The sequence below is a fragment of the Gobio gobio genome, assembly GCF_949357685.1.
Source record: "Gobio gobio genome assembly, chromosome: 25".
In the NCBI taxonomy this organism is placed as follows: domain Eukaryota; kingdom Metazoa; phylum Chordata; class Actinopteri; order Cypriniformes; family Gobionidae; genus Gobio; species Gobio gobio.
The window spans coordinates 13719541-13742503 of record NC_137121.1 but is presented as its reverse complement, the minus strand read 5'-3'; the positions used below and the strand labels follow the sequence as shown (position 1 = coordinate 13742503).

General features: G+C 36.8%; 1 protein-coding gene across 21 annotated transcripts in view; it reads right to left on the bottom strand.

The window, feature by feature from the left end:
- The window catches only part of akap13 (A-kinase anchoring protein 13), a 149017-nt gene that overhangs the window by 34780 nt on the left and 91274 nt on the right, over nucleotides 1-22963 (bottom strand). For 18 of the 21 annotated variants that reach the window (XM_079809941.1, XM_079809948.1, XM_079809949.1 and 15 more), the window contains exons 9-14: nucleotides 10577-10661; nucleotides 9821-9954; nucleotides 7364-7692; nucleotides 4828-4875; nucleotides 4322-4381; nucleotides 2782-2968 (exon numbers count right to left, since the gene is read on the bottom strand). In XM_079809941.1, the coding sequence (XP_079666067.1) occupies nucleotides 2782-2968; nucleotides 4322-4381; nucleotides 4828-4875; nucleotides 7364-7692; nucleotides 9821-9954; nucleotides 10577-10661 (843 nt within the window). The remainder of the gene's footprint in view (nucleotides 1-2781; nucleotides 2969-4321; nucleotides 4382-4827; nucleotides 4876-7363; nucleotides 7693-9820; nucleotides 9955-10576; nucleotides 10662-22963) is intronic. The other 3 variants (XM_079809943.1, XM_079809951.1, XM_079809950.1) reach the window with 1 other exon arrangement.

Below are 22963 nucleotides of genomic sequence, written 5' to 3'. Positions count from 1 at the left end.
AGCAGATATATGCTGCCCATCATAAATCAAAGCACGAGACAGACAGGGTCAGAGGAGAAGACCGGAAAATGTGACATAATGGACAATATTTGTCTGTATTTGCAATACACGAGCCGCGGTTCAGCTGCGCGAGACAAACACTGCCAGTGTGAATGCACAACAGGCGCGCGCGGCTCCCGCTGCACATTTCACGGAGGAAAACTTCCACAATCTTCGCGAGTTCAATGCAGGATTCGCACAACGGCTTGTCCTGAAAGATGGATTTAAAAACAGAAGCTGTTTACGGGCCACAACCTGTAAGTATGATTTATTTTTCGTCTATGTGTTTTCCTGTAATAGTTCGTATTGTTAATTGTACGTTGTAGCAAGGAAGTAAACAAATGACAACGCTGTTTGACTCTGCAAACCAGTTTGTTAAATGCTCATTCATACTTAACGTTATCCGACAAACACCTACCGTTACAAACTTTTTTTAAAATCTCAACAGCGAACTTGGCATTAGTGTAAATTATTATTTGATTAGAGCTTCTATGTATTGTTTATCTACAGGCATGCTAAACATGGTTCTGTGTTTGATTTGGCTACTAGTAAAGCCAATGTTTAGTGTTCGTTTTGGGTTTATAGTTCTTGCGACAGATATTTGGCTATAATCGTTCTAAAATTACAAAAGTAACAGTGCCATTCAGTAGCGATCACTATAGATCCGCAGTCTTTACTCTTGAGGACTGAACAGGTTCTGCTCGATCATCTTCACTAAAATGTTCTGGGTCAGATTTGGGCTAAAATTGGTACGGTTTTATTGACGCCATTGTTTCTAATACTGACCAAAGCACAGGCTACCGGTAAAGGTAAGGGGAATGACATTTCCGAAAAACGTGCACTAGGCGGTTAGCGAATCACAACACACTGGGCCAGCTAACCAATCTGAGCCCATTGCGTATTTTTGAGGGACCGGCTTCATAGAACCCGAAAACCATCAGACCGTTTTTACAAGGAGGGACAGAGCAGTGTAGAATAAAGGTAAAATATATGAAAAATAATGCAATTTTTTAAAAACGAAGCATGAACACGTTACAGTGCACCCCACAAACACAATCAAGCCTTCGAAAGAATGTGTTTTACCACCCCTTTAATAGATTTTGTTAAAAGGTGCATATATAGAGTGCCGAAGTTATGACGTCACTGTGTAGGCCAACCCGGAAGTTAGCGGCGCATGGGTTCCCTCGATTGAAAAGCCATGCATTTTCCCCATAGACTTTTGGAAAATCGCAAAAAATAAGATCTGTGTTCAACTAAGAGTTATGACCCTTACACGTTTTGTCTATCAAGATAATCTTTACAAATTAATCCAAAATGTATAAATTTTGAAGCTTAAATAAAGCCGTCAGATATAAAATGCTAACGGTAGGCTATAAACGGACTACAGCACACCATGGTCGCGGATCAACGTCATCATCAAGCTTCCTCAAACTTTATTTAAAAAACACGCTCGCTCATTATGATCTGCGCTGTGTATGAACACTTATCCACTTTTTCATGTGAAATATTGCCCATTCGTTTTTTCCAAAAATGTTAGAAACTCATTTTGTTTATGCGTGCCTCTCTGAGATTTATCTTTTGTTAATGTTTTTTCAGACAATATGATTATCACTGTGATAACATTAAATGACATGAAACACAACCCAGTCTCTTTTTGTTAAAGGCAAGTTTATGTATGATCAATAATACAAAAGTATAAGTAAAATGTATAATAAGCTATACATTAAATAAAGCAAACAATTCAGTCAAACATTCAAAGTCAGTGCTACTCGGCTAACTTACCATGGTAACGTACAGTTATAGCCTAAAAATAAACAAGTAATGAAACTTCACTTTGCCCTCAGCCTAAACGATTTGCCAGGGAACAAATTATAGATCCATGAGAGCAAATATGGGCCGTTAAATCTCCACAAGACGAATTATAGCTGGAGACGCCACAGAGACATCAGAGCCAGCGGCAGGCGGCAGACGTCAGAAAGACTAGCAGAGGAAAGTCTACTCTCGCCGGGTAAACAAGCGCGGAGCGCCGCTGACCCACTGGAGCTCACAACTCCGAAAACACCAGATAAAATGTTAAAATAGGCACTCTTCTTATAAATAAACCACAGATTTGAGCTTTAAACAACTACATTATCGACTGAAAAAGTCTTAAAACTACGTTTTGTCACACATTAACAGTAGATTTTAACACAAAAAGACGTGTAAACAGCCCATATCAGCCATTTCTCAACGAGACGAACATGTGAAGAGAGTAAACTCCAAATGTTCAAGCATCCAATTTTGCGCGAATAGCGTGATTTATTCACGCCACATAAGTTCTTCATAAGGCTGAAACGCGGGCTAGTGAGAGATTGCCTGTTTGTCACGATGACGTCTAAAGTCCCCGCCAAAGGATGTAGTCCCTTTTAGCAACTTGTTAGCAACCACCGTTTTTAAGACACAATAAAGTTTAAAAAAATCACAAGCAGGTTTTAACTAATGTGTTTTATGTCATAGATCAAAACGTGAAAATATTTAGAGGCTTTGATAACCACAGACCTTATTTCAGGCGATTTAGCAAAAACCCATTCAAAAAACCTATAGACTTTAGGGCGAGGGAACCGGAAGGGCTAAAATGCTAACTCACTTCCGCGTTTTGGCCTGCAAAGTGACGTCATAACTTCGGCACTCTATTGTATATGAATGTCGCACAACCATTCAGATTTTAACACTGGATCTATCCATTCATAATCAGTACCTTACCTGACTGTCCAAACTGCTGCAGTCGCCCAGGTCTGATTCCTGCTCCTCTTCTGTCAGGGACACAAGCGATCCTCTCTCTTCTTTGTCCAGCTTTGTCGGACAGTTCGGCTCGTGGCTGGCCTCCCCCACGTGCTGGATCTGGCTTTTCCTTCCTTCCTTTTCTGCTGCAAGTCCTTCCAAGCTGAAACTGTGGAAATAAATATGTGATTATGCCTGAATTTTATTACGGATGAGATTTTCTTAAAAAAGTGAAATGGTGACCACATGCGCACATTGAATTACCAATGATCTTTTACCTACTTGCGTGTGACATTTAAACGCACGCTATATACTGCGAGACACAAACTCATTCAGATTCACATGCAAAAAGAATCAAGTGACAACAAGAATAAGTCAACTAGCAAATGATGACAATAAAAGCTGGCCATGACTAATGATAACCCACTGATGCACGCTATGCAACAAGCTTATGACAGAAGCCCATGACATTTCCTTAAAGCAAAGTCATTCAAGCTCTGCCAATGAAATGGTTAGACATTTTCCACATGGTGAAATCAAAGCAAAACATTTTACAGTGTTTTGGACACAAAGTTTTTGAATGCCACTCAATTAACCAGCAAACCAAATTGCACATATTTGAAAGAAAGACAGCACAAGCCGAATCACTTCAAAAAAGGTTATTTGTTGAGTTTTAAACTTTAAAAACGACATACTGTCTGACATAATGTTAAAATTAAGACATACATTCATTTGGACACTTTCTTGTTGCCAAACATTAGTGTGTTCCTAGCTAATGAAATGGACTATATCGGCAATTATTCTGCTAGGACACCAGTGTGAATTTGAGAGCAAGTCACTTCATACTTCATATTAAAAGCAATTACAGAGATTGCTCAGAAAAGTGAAGTTAGCTCTGGGGAAACAAAGCATCATTTGTTTGCAGATGCCACATCGAATACAATGAAATTCAATCATTTAAAGTTCAGTATAAGTATTTCAATAGTTTTTGTGGCCACTGTATCACTACATGCTAAAAAACATATAAATTATTTAAATGTACTTCAACTTAACTGTTCATAAAGCAACAATGTTGAGAGTGATGCATTCTGAAATTCTTTCTAACAGGAAACAAAGTGCCATTGTGGTAAGATAAACGTAAAAACATCTCACCTCTCGTCAGGTTCTGAGATCCAGATTAATATGTTAGTCATTGTTTACATTAGTTCGTATCTGCTTTGATACTATAGTTTTATGCTACTTTTCGCCTAAATGGATTCATTAAAGTGGCCGGTTAGTTTTTGTCTCAGACAATGAAGTAAACGGAAGTGACTGCAAGAGTCTTTGTGGTCTCAGTTTGTCCGGAGAGGTGAGAAGACTAAACCATAGAAAGGAAGTAGACTATGACACAAACACACAAATGCACCATGCACACACCTCCGTCTTTACACAACACACATTTGTGCTTTTATAATGCAATTCATGTCGTCGTCATTACACAAGAAGTTTAGATTTGAGACACTTCCTCTTTGTCTTTCTTTACCTTCTTCCGTTTATTTCCTCGTTTTCTGTGCGCAGGACAACCGAAGGACACCAGCTCATGCTTCATAGTCAAGTGTATAAAAAGCAGGATGGATGGATGGATGAATGGAAGGATGGATGGATAGAAAGACAAAAGAGAATCTTGTTAGTACAAAGACCAGATCTAAAAGAGGCCCTTGAACAGTTAACATTACTTTCTTGTGTTCTACATCATACATAGTTGGCAAGGAAACAAATAAAGGTGATCAATTGTGAGATATAAACTTGTTATTGTAAGTTTATATCTGACAATTCTGACTTTTTTTAGGTATAAACTCAGAATTTCGAGATGGAAACAAGCTTCCATAATAATGTTATCTTGATACTAAAATAACACTGACACAGTAATATGACACAGCATATGCTGTTCACGCCACAACATAGCATTTTACATATTTCCATGGGCCGTTCAGAAACAGCTTGATGCGGGCCCTGAGTGGAAAGAGTGAAAATAGATGATGATGGTACCTTCTCCTATGGCCTGCAGACCTGCGCTCCACTTCACCTCGTGTCGTACTGGAAAAAGTGATGGATGAAAATTATGAAGAGAAGATGGATGGACAGAAATAATGAACCAAAAATGTATATGAAGAGCTGATGAGATGATTGACAGCCCTAGGAATATTTACTAGAATGACGATTAAACAAGAGTAAAAACTAGTGCTGTCAAATCATTTAAACGCATCTAACATAAAAGTTTGCGTTTACAAATTAGGGCTGTCAATCGATTAAAATATTTAATCGTGATTAAATCGCATAATTGTCATGAGTTAACTCGCGATTAATCGCAACTTAATCGCACATTTTTATCCGTTCTAAATGTACCTTAAATGAATATTTTTCACGTTTTTAATACTCTAATCAACATGGGTATGGACAAATATGCATGCTTTATGCAAATGTATGTTTGTTATTAGTGAAACCATACTCGACAGAGCATGAAGACTAGACATGTATCAAAGCTCATAGATGTTTTTCAAAGAACTTGTTCATGTCTCTTAAGCCTAAGCTAAAAAATTCAGAATAAGCAGTGATTTCTCTCATTTTAAGAAAAGAAATAAAGGGCGTTTTTACACTGGCAGTTTAGTTAAGAACGGGGCACAGTTTGTATGAAAAATTGGTAACGTGATGCTGTCATGCGGACCTGGGAGCGCACCAGGGCACCACACCCGAGAACTGGAGGAGTTGCACTCGAACTGTGCCGCGATTCACGTGAATAGTGTGAGAAACACGGACTCGGGAGCGCGCTTGTTCAGAAAAGTAACCTGCACATTCAATAAAAGTTCAATAAAACACATAAGTGGTGATGGTATTAATGATTTACCTCGGATAGGAGCAAGAGCGAGCTTGCAGTTTATTCGCGTATCGCGAATGCAAACTCCTCAGATTTTGACCCGCGTTCTGTTTTTTTCATGCCCTGTGGATGTTTGTGATTATGTAAGACGCACGCAAATGCACCAGGGTTCAATAGAATCAAGTTGACCTGTATCGCGCTCGGACTTCGACTGCAGCAAACGCGCCGAGTGTAAAAACGTTGCGATTAATCAAGTTGACGGCACTAGTAAAAACGTACTAATATACATATGTACCAATACAGAGATTTTTTGATAATTATTCTAATAAATAGTATAATTTAATTTTCTAATAATAATTACAATTATTGAATAGATTCATTATTATATAATAATTTATAATTATGTATAATTTCAATATAATACAATTCTAATAAAATATGGTCAGGCAAAATCAATTTTACGTCAATAAATAAAAACAAAAAAGTGGATTTATTGGATACAAATATATAAAGTTAATGCAGAAAAAGGGACGTTTTGAGTCTACATGAAAAGAAACATGACCATGATGTAAACCATGATGTTCCTCTTTTCTGTCTTTCTGAGTACTAGAGGTCATCTGACTCATCATTGGCCGGAACAAAGTCCTGTGTGACCTACATACAGCTCTTTCTCACAGAACATCTGCCTGCTTACAAAGCCCACAGAGGAAAGGGCCCTCACACTATTGGGATTTCCCTTCATAAACACACAAACACATTCACATACAGACTGTCAGTGACTCAGGGGAGAGCTGTACACAAAGCAGAACTAATGCGAAGATGATGGGACAAAAAACAAAACTGAGCAACTGCAAGTGTAAACTACAGGGAGTGCAGAATTATTAGGCACGTTGATTTTCTGATCATATTTTTTTTCCAGGCACATTTGACCAATTCCAAACCACAGTAATCATAATAACTACTATTGATTTAGTATTTAATAATGTATAAGTGATATATAATTGTTCATGAAGGCTGGAAATGAAAATCACCTTATATTCAGGTGTGCAGAATTATTAGGCATGTTTTCTTTTACAGATAAATTGAGCCAAAAAAGAGATTTAACTCAGACTGAAAAGTCAAAAAGTATTAAATGCCCATGAGAAGGATGCAATACTAGACATTGCAGTTAAGGCATGACCATTGGACAGTGAAATGCTCGTTGGGTCAGCAGGGTCAGACAAAAACAGGTGGTGAAGAAAAGACACCTGTTAACTGCAAAATAATTAAGAATTAAGGTGAAGAATTAAGGGTGAAACCATCAGGAACCCTTTAGTCCCGTGGTCCGTGATGTAAAATTAAAGTTTGTTGGTTATTCAACCCCTTCAATATGTCATAACCCCAATGTCCTGTTTCAAGAAGGCAGAAAATTGTCACTCACATGCGCACTAGAAAGATTCATCCTTGTACAGTGTCTGAGCTATTTCTCTTCAAAAGTTATGACTGACTTTCAACTGTAAAACAACAGCCTGGGCCAGTGTTGACACCTAGTGCAAAAAATGTAAGGAGCATGTGCGAGCAGATCGAGTATGCAAGGTTGAAAAAAAAAAAATCGGGCTGCATGATGACAATATTTACATCACGTGAACTGTACGCATACCGCATGTGTAAAAACCAAAGTATGCTATGTGTAAGCATAAAACTTTCATTTTTAGTGGTGGAGATTCATACCTGCGCTGACTAATCTCCGTCTCCCCTGCTGAATTTTTACCCGGGCCCCAGCTGTGCCTGCGGAAAGGAGACAGGGATCGTATGGAGGTGCGTAAAATGGTGGACCGCTCTGGGACTTCGGTCAGACGGTCCTTTTTTTCTTCCTCCTCTGTTTCTCCAGAAATGGGTGAAGCTCCAGGAGAAGTGGGCTGTTCCTGACAGGGGTCTGATGCAGGGGCCTCTGTGCTGGCCTGAGGGATGGCGCTAGGTGTCCCCAGACTGGAGCCGTCATCTGTAGAGGACGAGTAGGACATGGACACACCGCTGGTGATAGTGACGCTGTCCTCACCCTTTGATGGAGAAAGAGGAGGAAAAATTAGAGTTTGCAAAAACAAAATCGCATCCTATCTAAACACATTTGATGTTTGGTAGACAGCTTGGAAGACTGGGATTTTGGGCCAATGAAATTGCACTGTGGGTTGAACTTCCCAACCTGATGTAATGAAAATTGCAAGTAGCGCCTGGTTAGGACAAGTGTGTGTGAATTATGCAAATGACCGCTGACATACTACCTTTGCATATGCAGTATACAAACAAGCAGATTTTTTTTTCTTCTGCAAACCCCATGGAGTCTCAGAGTTCTTTCCATCCTTGTAAAGCTTACATAACATAGAAACACACACAGCTCTGACACTCATTTCCATTCACAGCGGCTCATTAGTTCCCTCACATGCTGAGACCACAGCCAGGCGAGGGGTGTGGTGAGCTAGCGGCTACATTACACACTAACCGTAATAGTTGACTTTATGAGCTATGGAGTGGGGAAAAAAACACTTCCAGAACACAAGTCAAGCTTAGGTGAAGTGCCTCTACCTGCTTTCAGAGCTTAGAGAAAATATAAGCAAGCTAAATTAAATTCCATGTACAATTCCAAGAGGAAAAAGTAGGCTAGTTTTGGGGCCATCTAAATGCTAATGTACTCCAAAAATAAACTTTTATCCAATATAAGCATTTCAATAGTTTATCTTTAATGAAAACAAACCAAAAACATGAATGACTGAGGTACAGTATATACAAGTTAACTAATAAAATGCTATTTTGAAGGAGAATTTGTGGTATCTTCAGTAGGTGCACCCTAACCTAGCATTGCATACTGCTAGCTGCTTAGCCTGTTGTCTTAGCAAACCACTAGCCAATTAGCCTGGCAGTCTAACATACAATAGCAAATTCGAATGCTAGCTTAGCTACAATAAGGTGGAAGAGTCGGGCCAAATCCCTTTATTTTCTAAACAGGGGAATTGATTTATAAAGATAACTTAACATTTAAAAGACAGACCTACTGTGAGCAACAAGGTTGTTAATCAATAGTATGTGCTTTTGTTGAAGCCATCAGCTCACATTATTTCAACTTATTTTTTTAATAATCTCGTTCCACAGTGAAATTCCTGCTGAAAAACTACATTACCCATGATTCTGCAAAGAAATCTCCACCAATCCTTTAACACCTGCCCATTCCCATGAAGCACTGCGAACAACGCAATTGAGTCAATGCTCTCAAACTACAAATGTTAAATCTTTGAATCAATATTTTTATATTCCTCCATTGGTTTTAATTTGATATCATTTGCAATGCTTCATGGGATTGTAGTTTTTTCCTAAATAAAGCTGTCAAGTACATAGTCTAGTAATTTTTTCCTATTATCTGACATTAGCTGGTTGCTTTGGTTCAAGACTTATAAATCTTTAACAAAGACTTTATTAAAATCCCTATGGGAAAACTACTTCCGGAAGCAAAACCGCTGAAAGTGTGTCAGGGCACTAATGCACTCTATTGCTTGAGCAATATTATTCTATTGCTTGAGCCTCAACTATGAGAAAAACACTAGCTTAGGTTACGAAGCAAGCTACATGAAATGTCACTTCATTTTAGAAGAAAAGTGTGTGAAAATGTGTGGTGGGAAAAAAGGAAGCAGATGAGGTGAGGATATTCTGTTTTTTAAATAAGGATTCTAACGAAATATAGAGGAATTTACTTACCACTATGTAAACCAAACATTACAGTTCTCAAAAAATACTGTTATTGTCTGTGACTGGCTAAAAGACACACTTTAAGTCGGTGTTAAACATCTTTAAATTGAAGCAAGGAGTTTCAGGGGTGGAGAAATCCACAGGGAAACTCTTAGAGGAGGTGGGGAAAAAAAGGAGGAAGCATGTCTGAGGATGAGGTCATAATTATGGCCCTGGCCCACTGATCTGCTCACGTCACATGACATGATGTCAGTGGAGCAAGATGTTGTGCGTAGAGAAGATCACCGCTGAAAATGAGACGTATTACATAACCGCTTCATCTGGCAGAGGCACAAGTGAGGGGTTCCTCGCTTGGTAAAGAGACATAGAAACAAAACAAATAGCAACTCTGCTTCGAAAACAAACCCAGAATTGGGTGATATTGGAAACGCAACGCCAGTCCGCACCCACCTTATTATTAAAAACAATGTCCTCGCCCAAATCCTGGCTAAACAAGGAGTCACCATCGCTGGCGGACCCTCGCATTGGGCTCGCTGACTCTTTGTGACGTATGCTCTCGGGTGAGGGAGTCGAAGGGGCGAATTCTGGGGGGAAAAAAGAATCAGGAACAACATGAGAACGTTAAAGAGCAATAGAAGAATAAAATAGACCAGACTCGATTCTCACGGACTGAATCAGAATATAGAGAGTCTGAAAGTGACTCATTTCAGTTCATTATGTTGCAGCTCTTCTCGCAATCGTCGCAGACAGGATGTTGATGTCATCTACTTAAATAGATGATCTTATTTGACTAGTGGAGTCTTTTGTATTGACAGGAAGACATTCATTTAGTCTTTGGAGGATGTGCATGTCGTTTCCCATGCGACACAATGTGGGCACTATTTAGATTGGACACACACAGACAGAGAGTCTGAGCAAAGAGGGCATCCTTTCTTTTGTAGCATGCTGGAAGATGTATGAAAGAGGTTTTTGTGTTTGATCTACATGTAACTTTCACACATCAACTAAACCTACGTGAAGAAATGTGTTGACGTCAAACGCTGTACGTCGAGGCAAACTCTATGGTATTTCAGTGTAAATTCATGCATAGAAACCACACAATTACGTACTGACATGAACATCCTCGAAGACCATGCACATTTGGGTAACCAACTTGATATTCAATGCAAAAGACTTCAGGCTTTTGAAGCGAAACCAGTTGGTTACCTGAGCTCACTGAAGTGGATTTCTTCTGGAGTTCAGCATCTCGACTGGCATCAACTGAATAAAATGTCTCTGTCTCTCTGTGAATCTGCAATGAGAAAATCATTCCGGTTTAGAGTGTCATTTCAAATCCAAAATAACTATTTTGATACAAAATCAGCTTTAACGTTTTCTGATTTGTATATGTTCTGAACTTAAAATATGCATATCCCTCATATAAAAATACCAGTGACATGAAACTGTTTATACTACGGGGCTGTTGAAGGCATGAATCTGATTGGTTGACGAACATTCTAAGGTGTGCAATTATTATCAGAGAAACGCACGGCTAAAGTAGTTCCAGGCAGGTCTTGAGTTGACTGTATTACATGTCCATATAATTTCACTAAATGATTTCAATTATTTCAAAAGGTCCTTACAGCCTACAACCCACAAGGACACTGACCAAGCAAATAGATATAGAAAACAATATGATAAAACAACAAATTATCCCATGTTTTTTTGCCACAAAAATAAATTGTATTATGTATGGAAAGCACATACTCTCGTTCTCCCGCTCGCTCTGCTCTCCCACTCAAACGCACACACATACAGGACACACAGTCACACAGAAACGAGTTGTCAGCGCTGCTATGACGATTTTATCAGTAAAAGTTTAGCTACTACACTGTAAAAAAAATTCAGGTCTTCAATTGAACATTTTCTAGTGACCGATCACATCTAAATTTTTCAGTTGGCCAAATTGAATTTCTGTGAATTGATACAATTTAATTCACAGAAATTCAATTTGGCCAACTAAAAAATGTCAGCTACATGACATTTCTCACTAGTGAGGTAATAACGCTGCTGTTCTTAAAGGGTTAGTTCACCCAAAAATGAAAATTCTGTCATTAATTACTTACCCTCATGTCGTTCGACACCCGTAAGACCTAAAAATATCAACAACAAAAAAACTAAATAACGACTTATAAAGTGATGACCGATTTCAAAACACTGCATCATGACGCTTCGAAGCATTATGAATCAGCGAGTCGAATCATGATTCGGATTGCGTGTCAAACCGCCAAACTGCTGAAATCACGTGACTTTGGCGATCCAAACCGCTGAATCGACTCACTGATTCATAACGCTTCGAAGCTTCATGATACCTTGTTTTGAAATCGGTCATCACTATACAAGTCGTTATTTAGGGTTTTTTTGCGCACAAAAACTATTCTCGGCACTTCATAAAGTTATTGTAGAACCACTGGAGTCAGATGGACTTTGTTACGACGTCTTTAGTACCTTTTATGGGTCTTGAGAGTGCAAAGTGCATTGTGCCAATGGAGGCCTTTCTGAGCCATCGGATTTCAACTAAAATATCTTCATTTGTGTTCCGAAGATGAGTCTGCTAATCAATGGCTCAAGCCTCTGTTACTAGCTCTAAAATGATGTTTCGGAAATAATAACAGAGTCTTGGGATGAGATGTGTAAAATAATGTTGTTTCGGAAATAATAACAGAGTCTTGGGATGAGATGTGTAAGAAATTAGTCCTACATAGTGTGTTAAGCACAAAAACCTGACAAATGTCTTGAAATACAACATCTGAATCCAGTCTGGAGGTGTTGTAAGCCTGGTATATGTTGAATAATTGACTATGGCCCGTTAAATTATTTGAAAAGTAGTTTCGTGCCGTGGCCGCCTCGGGTGTGCATTTTTTTTCTAATCAACAGGTAAAGATAATTTGTTGTCAACTGAATATATTTTATTGCACATCATTGCAATCAAGCTGTAGCCCTAATTATTTTAAAATGTATGCTAAAAAGTGAAAAAAAAATTATTGTGTGTATTTAGCATACATAGCATTTTTTTAATTAGCATTAGCAAGACAAAGATTCAATTTATGGCACAATATCTAAAAATGTAATTTCCACAATCATAATTTCTATCACACATTCAAACAAAACACTTACTTGGAGATGTGTTGGAAATGAAGTTCAGAACGACAAAAAGAACAATTTTTTTTTTAAAGTAGATTTTCTAAAGGTATGGATTTTCTCAAATGCATATATTCTCACGATTTTTCAACTGCTAAAAATCATGCTAAAATCCACTAGGATATACAGTACTGATGCATCAGGTGAAAGATGGTTTCCTCTGCAACCTAAAACCAGGACAAGTATGTCAATGGTTTCGACTTGGACGGCTAAAAGCATTTTCCTGCGACCACAGATGAAGAAATGTGCCTTTCTTCAGCTCGTGAACAGAAATATTAGCAGTGGTAAGAGCGTCTACCTCCTGAGAGAGTTACATGTGGCTGTAAACCCTCAAGGCAGTGATTTGGGGTAGGAAGGGTTTTAGGGGGCATGTGTGGGGCATTCAGAACAGACCTAGGAATGTGACCCACATATAAACATCACGGCCCACTAACGTTCAACACAGAGCAGCTGTGAACGGGCTTGTAGAGGGTTAGCTTGCGAGGCTACTGCGAGGACATGGTGGTCACCATACAACAGAGTGGTGGAGGGATGACGTAAATTTGTAGGCCAACCCAGAAGTTAGTGTCTCACTGGTTCCCTCAACAAAAACTTTTTCTGCACCCCTGAAGGTGTGCTGTGGTATCTGGCACCAAGATGTTAGCAGCAGATACTGAAGTCCTGTAAGTTGCCAGGTGGGGGCTCCATGGATTGGATTTGTTTGTTCAGCACATCCCACAGATGCTCGATTGGATTGATTGGAATTTGGAGGCCAAGTCAACACCTCAAACTCGTTGTTGTGCTCCTCAATCCATTCCTGAACCATTTTTGCTTTGTGGCAGGGCGTATTATCCTGCTGAAAGAGGACACAGCCACCGGAGAACACAGTTTCCATGAAAGGGTGTACATGGTCTGCAACAATGCTTAGGTAGGTGTTACGTGTCAAAGTAACATCCACATGGATGGCAGGACCCAAGGTTTCCCAGAAGAACATTGCCCAAAGCGTCACACTGCCTCCGCCGGCTTGCCTTCTTCCCATAGTGCATCCTGGTGCCATGTGTTCCCCATATAAGCGATGCACACGCACCCGGCCATCCACGTGATGTAAAAGAAAACGTGATTCATCAGACCAGCCCACCTTCTTCCATTGCTCCGTGGTCCAGTTCTGATGCTCACGTGCCCACTGTTGGTGCTTTTGGCGGTGGACAGGGGTGAGCATGAGTACCCTGACTGGTCTGCGGCTATGCAGCCCCATACGCAACAAACTACGATGCACTGTGTATTCTGACACCTTTCTATCAGAACCAGCATTAACTTTTTGAGCAATTTGAGCTACAGTAGATTTAATCAGTTGATCGGAACACATGGGCCCGCCTTCGCTCCCCACGTGCATCAATGAGCCTGGTCGCCCATGACCCTGTCACCAGTTCATCACTGTCCTTTCCTTGGACCACTTTTGATGGATACTGACCACTGCAGACCGGGAACACCCCACAAGATCTGAAGTTTTGGAGATGCTCACTTGCTGCCTAATATATCCCACCCATTAGGTAATAAGGATGAATAATAATAATAGAAAAAAAAAAATTTAATTGGTGGTGAATATGGTGTTAATAGGCCAAAATATATTTTATATTTATATATCCAATAGATAAATATTATAGATAAATTAAAAAATAAATGTATATAAATAAATCTAAAAAACAGCAACACGGTAACATCATGGTACTTTTTAGTCAGTGTAATATCAAAGAAGAGCTACAACACCAGCTGTAAAAAAGCATAGAAAGATCAAAAGACCATGAAAAAGAAGAACATCCCTGTGGCGGAAACAGAAGCTTAGAAACCTTCCTGTGCAGCTCATCTGCATGGCCATCATCGGCTCCATTCATGACTGATTACTCCCACCCACCGCCCATTATGAGCATGTGACACACGCTCAACTCCCACGCTTAGTGTGTACCCGCTGTGTGCGCGCACGTGTGTGTGTGGCTGCAGGTCATAGACCTCCTTTGTTTGGTCAGTGGTGGATGGACACTGGTCTAGTGTGGCAAGCAAGAGGGGCGTGGGCTTTTCAATAGAGCCGTCAACAGCTGCAGCCTTTTAACTCCCAGCGAGAGCGAGATGGAAGGAGAGAAACAAAAAGAAATACTGAAAAAAAAGGAATAAAATGGGAAGAATAGCTGGTTGAATCAGTTTCGTTACGTGTGGTCATGATTTCCCGAGCTGTGATTTAGCAGTTGTTCAACCAAAAATGTTGAACTGTGGCATTTATGTCAGTGTTGCAGGTTCGAATCCAGGCTGCAACTATTCTATTTCATCCATTTCTCCCTATTACTGGTCATTTTTTGCCTCTACAAAACTTGCACAAGCCCAAGAAACAAAATAAACCAAAAAAATTTAAAATAAACCAAGCAAAAAACAAACAAATAAAACAAACTAAAACAAAACAGAAAAGCCCAAATAAAAAAGAAATAAAATAAAACAGGCACAAAACAACAACAAATAAACAAACCAAACTAACTAAAACACAACACCACCCAAACAAAAAACAAAACAATAAAAAACTATAAATAATTAAATAAACAAAAGCCCAAACAAAACAAACATGTAAGAAGATCTTAAAACTAATACAAAAAACAACAAATAAACAAATCAAATAAACTAAATCAAAACAGCCCCCAAATAAAAAACTAAACAGACAGTTAAAAAACAATAAATAAATAAATAAATAAATAATCAAACAAACAAAAAGCCCAAACAAAACAAACATTTAAAAATACCTTAAAACTAATAAAACTAATAATAATAATAATAATAATAATAATAATCGAATACAAAACAAAACAGACAATTAAAAACAAATAAACAAAATAAAAAAATAAAAAACTCAATTAATTAATAAATAGGTTGTAATTGTCAGGTAACGATTGGCTATATTTCTTTAAAGGATATGAAAATTTGAGGGGAATGGTATCAGTACATGACAAGCTGGATTCAAACTCTGGTCATCTGCCTATTGCCACCACATAACGTGTCGTGCCACATTTTTAATAGTTTTCATGAAGACCCGCCATCATGGAAGCAAGAAAAGGGATTCAGGCCTGTAATGTTTCACTGCTGTTCAAGAAAACATGTTATTCCCGACCACAGTAGGTTCTGACAGGATCCAGACAGCACTGAGAGTCTTACACCATCTGGAACTTAGACATGCAAGCATGTTATGTTTACTGATCCCAGAACAGACATAGACCTCAATCTGACAAACAAAATCATACAAACACACTGTCCCCAATCCTTCAATCTTTATTATGAATGATAAACTTGTCTGGAAAGCAAATGAAAAGTCTCAAGTACAGAGCACTCAGTTTCAGCCAATTAAACACGAGTTTTCAAGTGTGCGTGCTTGTGGAAGTGTGTATCTGGATGTATATTACCAAACGCTGAAAAATGTGTTTATGCGGACAAATTTGCAGGGAACCAGAAGGGTAGCTGGAATACTGCTCGGATATTTTATGTCAGTTTCACGGCTTGGTAATAATGGTAATGGATGTAGCAGACACACACAGAAACACTTCCAACCAGACACCGCTTCAACCAATTACTGAATGAGTCGTGAAAATCAGTCCACAAATGTGGCATTTAGAGCCAATGTGCAGTAATGGAAAGATGTAATGCCTCACACTGACCAAATGCTCCACTGAGAGCACTTACATGTAAACACATGCCACAGGCAGAAGCGGTCAGCCAGAGTCCTGTTCTTTGATCATGACCGCTTTGATTTTTAAGATACATGTTTTAAGGATAACGTGGCAGAAAGCATAAATAAAGATTTGTTGGGCCAGCTATGGTAATATATCTGATTGCTCAAGCAATATAGCTTAGTTTTTAATGGTCAATGCCAATATCGCAAAAATCAAGGTGACCGATATAAATCCAATACTACATATAAGTCAGCAATTCTTCATTTATTCAGCAAAGTCCAAGAACATGGGGGGTTATTGAAAAAAGTTATGATCAACATGTCAGCCACCATAAGGCTACTGATATGACCGGATTTATCTTCTCATGTGACACTTTTACTATTAACACTATAAATTTTTTCCTTTTAATTAGGGAAAAACTCAAATGTTAAATTTAGACTTATTTAAACATATTTTATGCAACATTCAGAATAACGTATTAATGAAAATATACAAAAAAAATGCAATATTTACTTATTTATACTGAGAAAAATGTTGCATAATTTGCAGATCTGCCTTAGATAATATATGTGCTATATGTTTGTGTTTTACATTCTGCTAGTCAGGGTGACTAATGTGACTAACTACACTTGCCAGGGATAATTTAACATAATCCTTATATATCTACTGGAATATTTAGCATTAATGTGTGTGTTTTTTGTGCCAAAAACAGACTGGCAAATATATTTTGGTTTATAACTAAATCTGTCACGCTAACAATTCAATTAGATTTAAGTTATGTACATTTAGATATACCATTAAAAAAAAAAAAAAAATTATATATATATATATATATATATATATATATATATATATATATATATATATATATATATATATATATATATATATATATATATATATATATATATATATATATATATATATATATATATATATATATATATATATATATATATATATATATATATATATATATATATATATATATATATTTTAGATGTGACTTTTTTGGATCAATGTAGTATATGAATATTAATTTCATTCCAAAAAAATTAAAAATGATATATATAATATAATATAATATAATTAATATAATATAATATAATTAATATAATATAATATAATATAATATAATATAATATAATATAATATAATATAATATAATATAATATAATATAATATAATATAATATAATATAATATAATATAATATAATATAATATTATATTATATTATATTATATTATATTATATTTATTATATATATATATATCATTTTTAATTTTTTTGGAATGAAATTAATATTCATATACTACATTGATCCAAAAAAGTCACATCTAAAAGGTAATTTCTAATGTTACAAAATATTTATATTTCAAATAAATGCTGTACTTATGAACTATTGATTCACCAAAGATTTATGAAAAAAAATGTATCACGGTTTTCACAAAATAATCAAGCAGTAAATAAATATATATTAATTCTAATATATTAAATAATATATATACATTGCATGCATTGCATCACAGGAATAAATTACATTTTAAAGTATCTTCAAATAGAAAATTGTTGTTTGAAATTGTAATAATTTCACAATTTTACTGTTTTCTCTCCTGTATTTTGGATCAAATAAAGTAGACCGTAAAAAATAAAAAAAATAAAAATCTTTTGAACAGTTATTTCACATCATTACAGTTTTTATTGTATGTTTTATCAAATAAATGCAGTATTAGTAGGTATAGGAGACTTCTTATAAAATGTTACCGACCTCAAACTTTTGAAACGTATTTTATTAAGTTATTCTGAGACTTAACTGGCAACACACAATCAAAAAAAAAAAAAAAAAAAAGGAGAGACCCAGTATTTTTTTGGCTAACATGATGAAAAACACAAAAATATAGCATATCACAATTATAGCAGATATATTTATGTTTGGTGTGGCCTACTGAAAAAAAGATGCGTGTTGATTCTTGTGTTACCGCAACTGTACCCTTAAGAAAGGCGACCCATGTTTTTTCCACTGAGATTCTGCCTGTAACAAGTGCACTTTGGATAAAAGCTTCTGTCAAATGAATACAACTTACCCACCTACTCATAAAAAGCTCCAAATGAATATTAGTCCTGTCTCAGTATGACTCAAATAATACTGGCATTAAAAACCGGCAAGAATATCTCACTTAAAGACACCCTGTATAACAACTCATACAGACAATACACAATTTTTGTGAAAACAATCTTTCATAGTGTGCATTGAGAATCTCGAGAAGCAGCTGGACACAATGGGGCTTTGAACAGGCGCTGGGACAAAGAGCTCATTGCAGGGGATGATTTATGGCAGAACAATGCAGACATGAAGTGAAGTCATCAAGTAGCTCAAAGTGGCTTTACGATGCTCGTTTCGGCAAATGTGACATTAGGCTTCTAAATGCACATGAGAATAAGAAAAAAAAAACATGCAGAGTTAATGAACACAATGTTTGAAAAACCATGCATGCGTTTGGTCAGGAAAGGAATTATGACAAAGGAGTGTTGTGGACGAGCGCATGACGTAGGCTGTAAAAAGCTGCCATGCATTTCCCCAGGCATGTGACTTAGTTGTCTTTACGCCACTGGTTGGGAGTAAATGGGGCCATAATGGGGTACAATCCGCAAAACAACACAACACTTCATTGAGTGGCAAATTCAACACTTCGGAAGAGTGCAACAGTGAAAAAGAACAACAGAAAGGTGACTTAAACATGATCCTGATGCCCTTCACGTGACCTATCCTGACATATGACCCCTTAATCTTTGACTATTGACTTCCTATGGGAACCCATGTCACAAGAACAGGAAACTACCCTAGAATTGCCTTTTCCAAACAATCTCCTTCCCCTGAGGAATTATGGACGTCTAAAACAGGACAACAGTGGAGTTGTGGGTGCTTCCTAAGGGATCAGAGTAGTTTTTAGTCTGTTTCCATGCAGTTGTTATGGTGTTTTGGGTGGTTACTTACAAGTCAACTTTAACACTTTTCATGCACGGGCAGGTTTTTGCCAAGCTGATTTTTTACAGTTATGTAAACATTTTTCCAGATGTTTTATCATTTGCCAGTTGAAAACCCACAAGTTACACTTAGTGTTAAGGATTTGGGACCAGATTCAGTAAAAAAAAAAAAAAAAAAAAATTATACATATATAATATATATATATATATATATATATATATATATATATATATATATATATATATATATATATATATATATATATATATATATATATATATTTTTTTTTTTCTCTTAGAACTATATATTTAAAACATGTATGACACTATCCATATTTAACAGGCTATTAACAAGTTACCTTTCATGTTCATGTAATTTTTCAATCTTATGAAATAAATACAAAATATACTTTTTTTTAAGTTGAGATGTCACATTTTTAATGTTACAAAATGAGATTTATATTTAGAATAAATGCTGTTCTTTCCACAAAAATAATATGCTACATTCAAAATGCAAAATTGATAAGAAAATAAATGATTCTTGAGCAGCAAATCATCATATTAGAATGATTTCTGAAGGATCATGTTACACTGAAGACTGGAGTAATGATGCTATAAATTCAGCTTTGCCAGAACAGGAATAAATTGCATATTAAAATAGAAAATTTATTTTCAAATGTAATACTTTTTCACAATATTACTGTTTTTACTGTATTTTTTCTTACCTGCATTTATTATTCCTACGTATTGGGGAAAGTTACTTATAAAAGTAATGTGTTACAATATTGTGTTACTCCCTAAAAAAGTAAATAATTGTGTTACTTAGTTACTTTTTATGGAAAGCAATTGGATCATCGAAGGTCAGCAGCAAATACATTAATTAATAAAGTGAGATCAAATACATAAAGTATACTTGTTTAATTGAACATATTTAATTATTGCAGGTTTGCGTAACATTCTGAGAATGCATTACACTGTTTTTATTCATTTTGAGCAATACTGAATCTTTTTTTTTTGCAAGGGAGAGTAATAGTTTAAATTAGCCTAGAACTACAATACTCATTTTACACACGATGTTCATACGCAATGCCTCTGCACTTACTCCAGGTTTCTCTCAACATGGAGACAGGGGAGCTGTCAATAAATAAATGAGAAAATGTTGCATAACCTATTTGGAAAAGTAAATGTTTTGTAACTTTAAAAGTTATGTGTTACTTGAAAAAGTAATCCGATTACATAACTTGCATTACTTGTAATGCATTACCCCCAACACTGCTTACGACCCCAAACTTTTGAATGGTAGTGTCCAAGATTAAATTTGTGGCAAGGTGTCTTTTAAGTGCTTTGGCTCTGATAGATGCAGCTAAAATCCAAGCGGCAACCTCCCCCAGTTTCTCTTGAAGCCAATACGGAAGTGATTTAAACTGCAATTCATCGACTGGCCACTAGAGACTCCAAAAGAGAGCAGAATCTCATTGAGCTCCATGTTAAAAGGCCCAACTTTACAGCAGAAAAAAATAAACCTGGTACAAATTGTGGTTTTGCCATTCATGACAACTGTGAGGGGGGTGAATTTTTTTCGTTTACATTAGACAAAGCCTTAAATTTCTGCATAATTAAGGGCATGGCCACTTTGAGTGACAGGTGGATTGTCGTTTGTCTGCTGTCATTACGTCACCTCAGCTCCACCAACTTTCCGCCTCTTTGCCCATTTTCAGTTATCTGGGAGTGACGCGTGGTGACGTGCTGCCAAGATGCTAACGACTGACTTTGAGGCTTCAAAAACTCTCTCCAGAAACCTATAGGCTATGTCATGGACACTACGTCTATATATTTTACAGTCTATGCTAAAATCCAAACACATCCATGTTCTAATCATGGAAAAGGAGACTGTTGAGATGCCCTATATTTAGAGATGACAGAACTTCCGAATGGCTTATGAAACAGAGCTGTAATCCACTGAGTGCAGAGAGAGACTGTCCACAGACTGTGGTCTGAGCTGGACATTCTGGACACATTCCATAGATATGACGAGGTGTGGAGACAGGAAAGGCTATGACATGGAAGTGGGCACCAGTGGACACTAATACAGTCTCACAGAGTACGATTTTCGTAGCTATAGCTACCGACTCTGATTTTGCATGGTTCTCCTATTTGTTTCTTGCACACATTTGCAGGTGGTTCTGGGTAAAACATCTGTGAAATGACTTAAAGAGGTGTTAAGTACCCATTTGGCTACTCGATCAATATCAAGGAGGTCTCAGTTGAAAGGAATATGCTACAACATAGGTTTGCATCAATTGGAAAGTGCTCCCATGGGTGCTCTTTGAGACAGCCGTGGACAACCTGTCTTTCTCAATCCTCACTTAGTGCTGAAGAGACACCTGCGGCCCTGTATTTTACCTACAGAACGGTTTAACAGCCCCTCTTCACTTCCCACCACAGATGCTTAATGTGGACTGTATATTAATATATCACCTTGCAAATACAACAGTATATAATGCTTATTTAAGGTGAAAAAAAAAGTATTTAACTCCTGAGACCATCAAGAAAGACCACAAAAATTACAAGCAGTCTGGAGTATTTACATACACTTTAAAAGTGAACTATCAACTATTTAATCACCACAAATAATAAAAAGATTGTGAATCACTTTCACATGAAATATGGTGCAAAAAGGTGCAAATTCATTCTCTCCCATCCATTCTTTCACAATCTGAGCTTGATGAATCTTGACATTGTCATCCTGGAATATGGCCATGGATTCCATCAATTATGGTTAGAAGAACTGTTGCCAAACATATAACATGCTAGAAACATCAATCACTGCAATAATGATCCAATCACAGACTCTTAAGCATTTGCCAATTTAAATCCAAACATCAACTTTTATTTTGGCCGGGCAGATTATATATATCAGGAAAATGTGTAAGCTAACAAATAACTGTAAATATAATTAAATAATAAGATTTATTATGTAGGTGCCGAATTATGGATTGAAGGGATTATGCTACACACACACACACACACACACACACACACATTACTAAAATTCTAGATAAGTTATAAAAGTAATAGTATTAATTTAGATTATAATAGTCAAATAAATTAACTAAATGTCTATGGTTAGAACATTATATTAACCAGTTGTCAATGAACACAATGAATACTTTTTTCAAATATACAGGAATAAATATTGTGTAAACTAAGTGTTCATTTCAGCAAGTTCTATTCATGTAATTTGCTGTAATTACACTGTAGCGCATATAAATCTGCATTATATCAATCATATGCCATACTGCTCTAGATATCAGCACTGGAAATGGCAATTGAGAAACTCATACATCAACTTCAACTTTTGACTGCATCTGTGGCATGTTGTCAATATCAATGACTAATGATGTCTCGTCCCTCATTTTGTAATGAACAGGAATCACATTTAGTAATACAGAAGCCAAGTAGGAAAGTGTGCATCCTGAACGTGAATAAACTATTTAAAAAAAATAGAAAAATTAGAAGACAAGCATAAAAGGAGAGCATACGAAAGAGCATACCTAACCGTAAACAATACCATGCAGCTTCTATGAAGGAATAATTATGCATGGCAGTTCTCCACATATAATTCTAAATATTTTATTCCTACTATAATTAGATTTTTTTTTTTAATTAACTTTCCACATAATGTTTCTCAGACCTGCTGCCAGCTCATGTCAGATGATGAAAAGCAGAAGGAAGCAGAAGAAG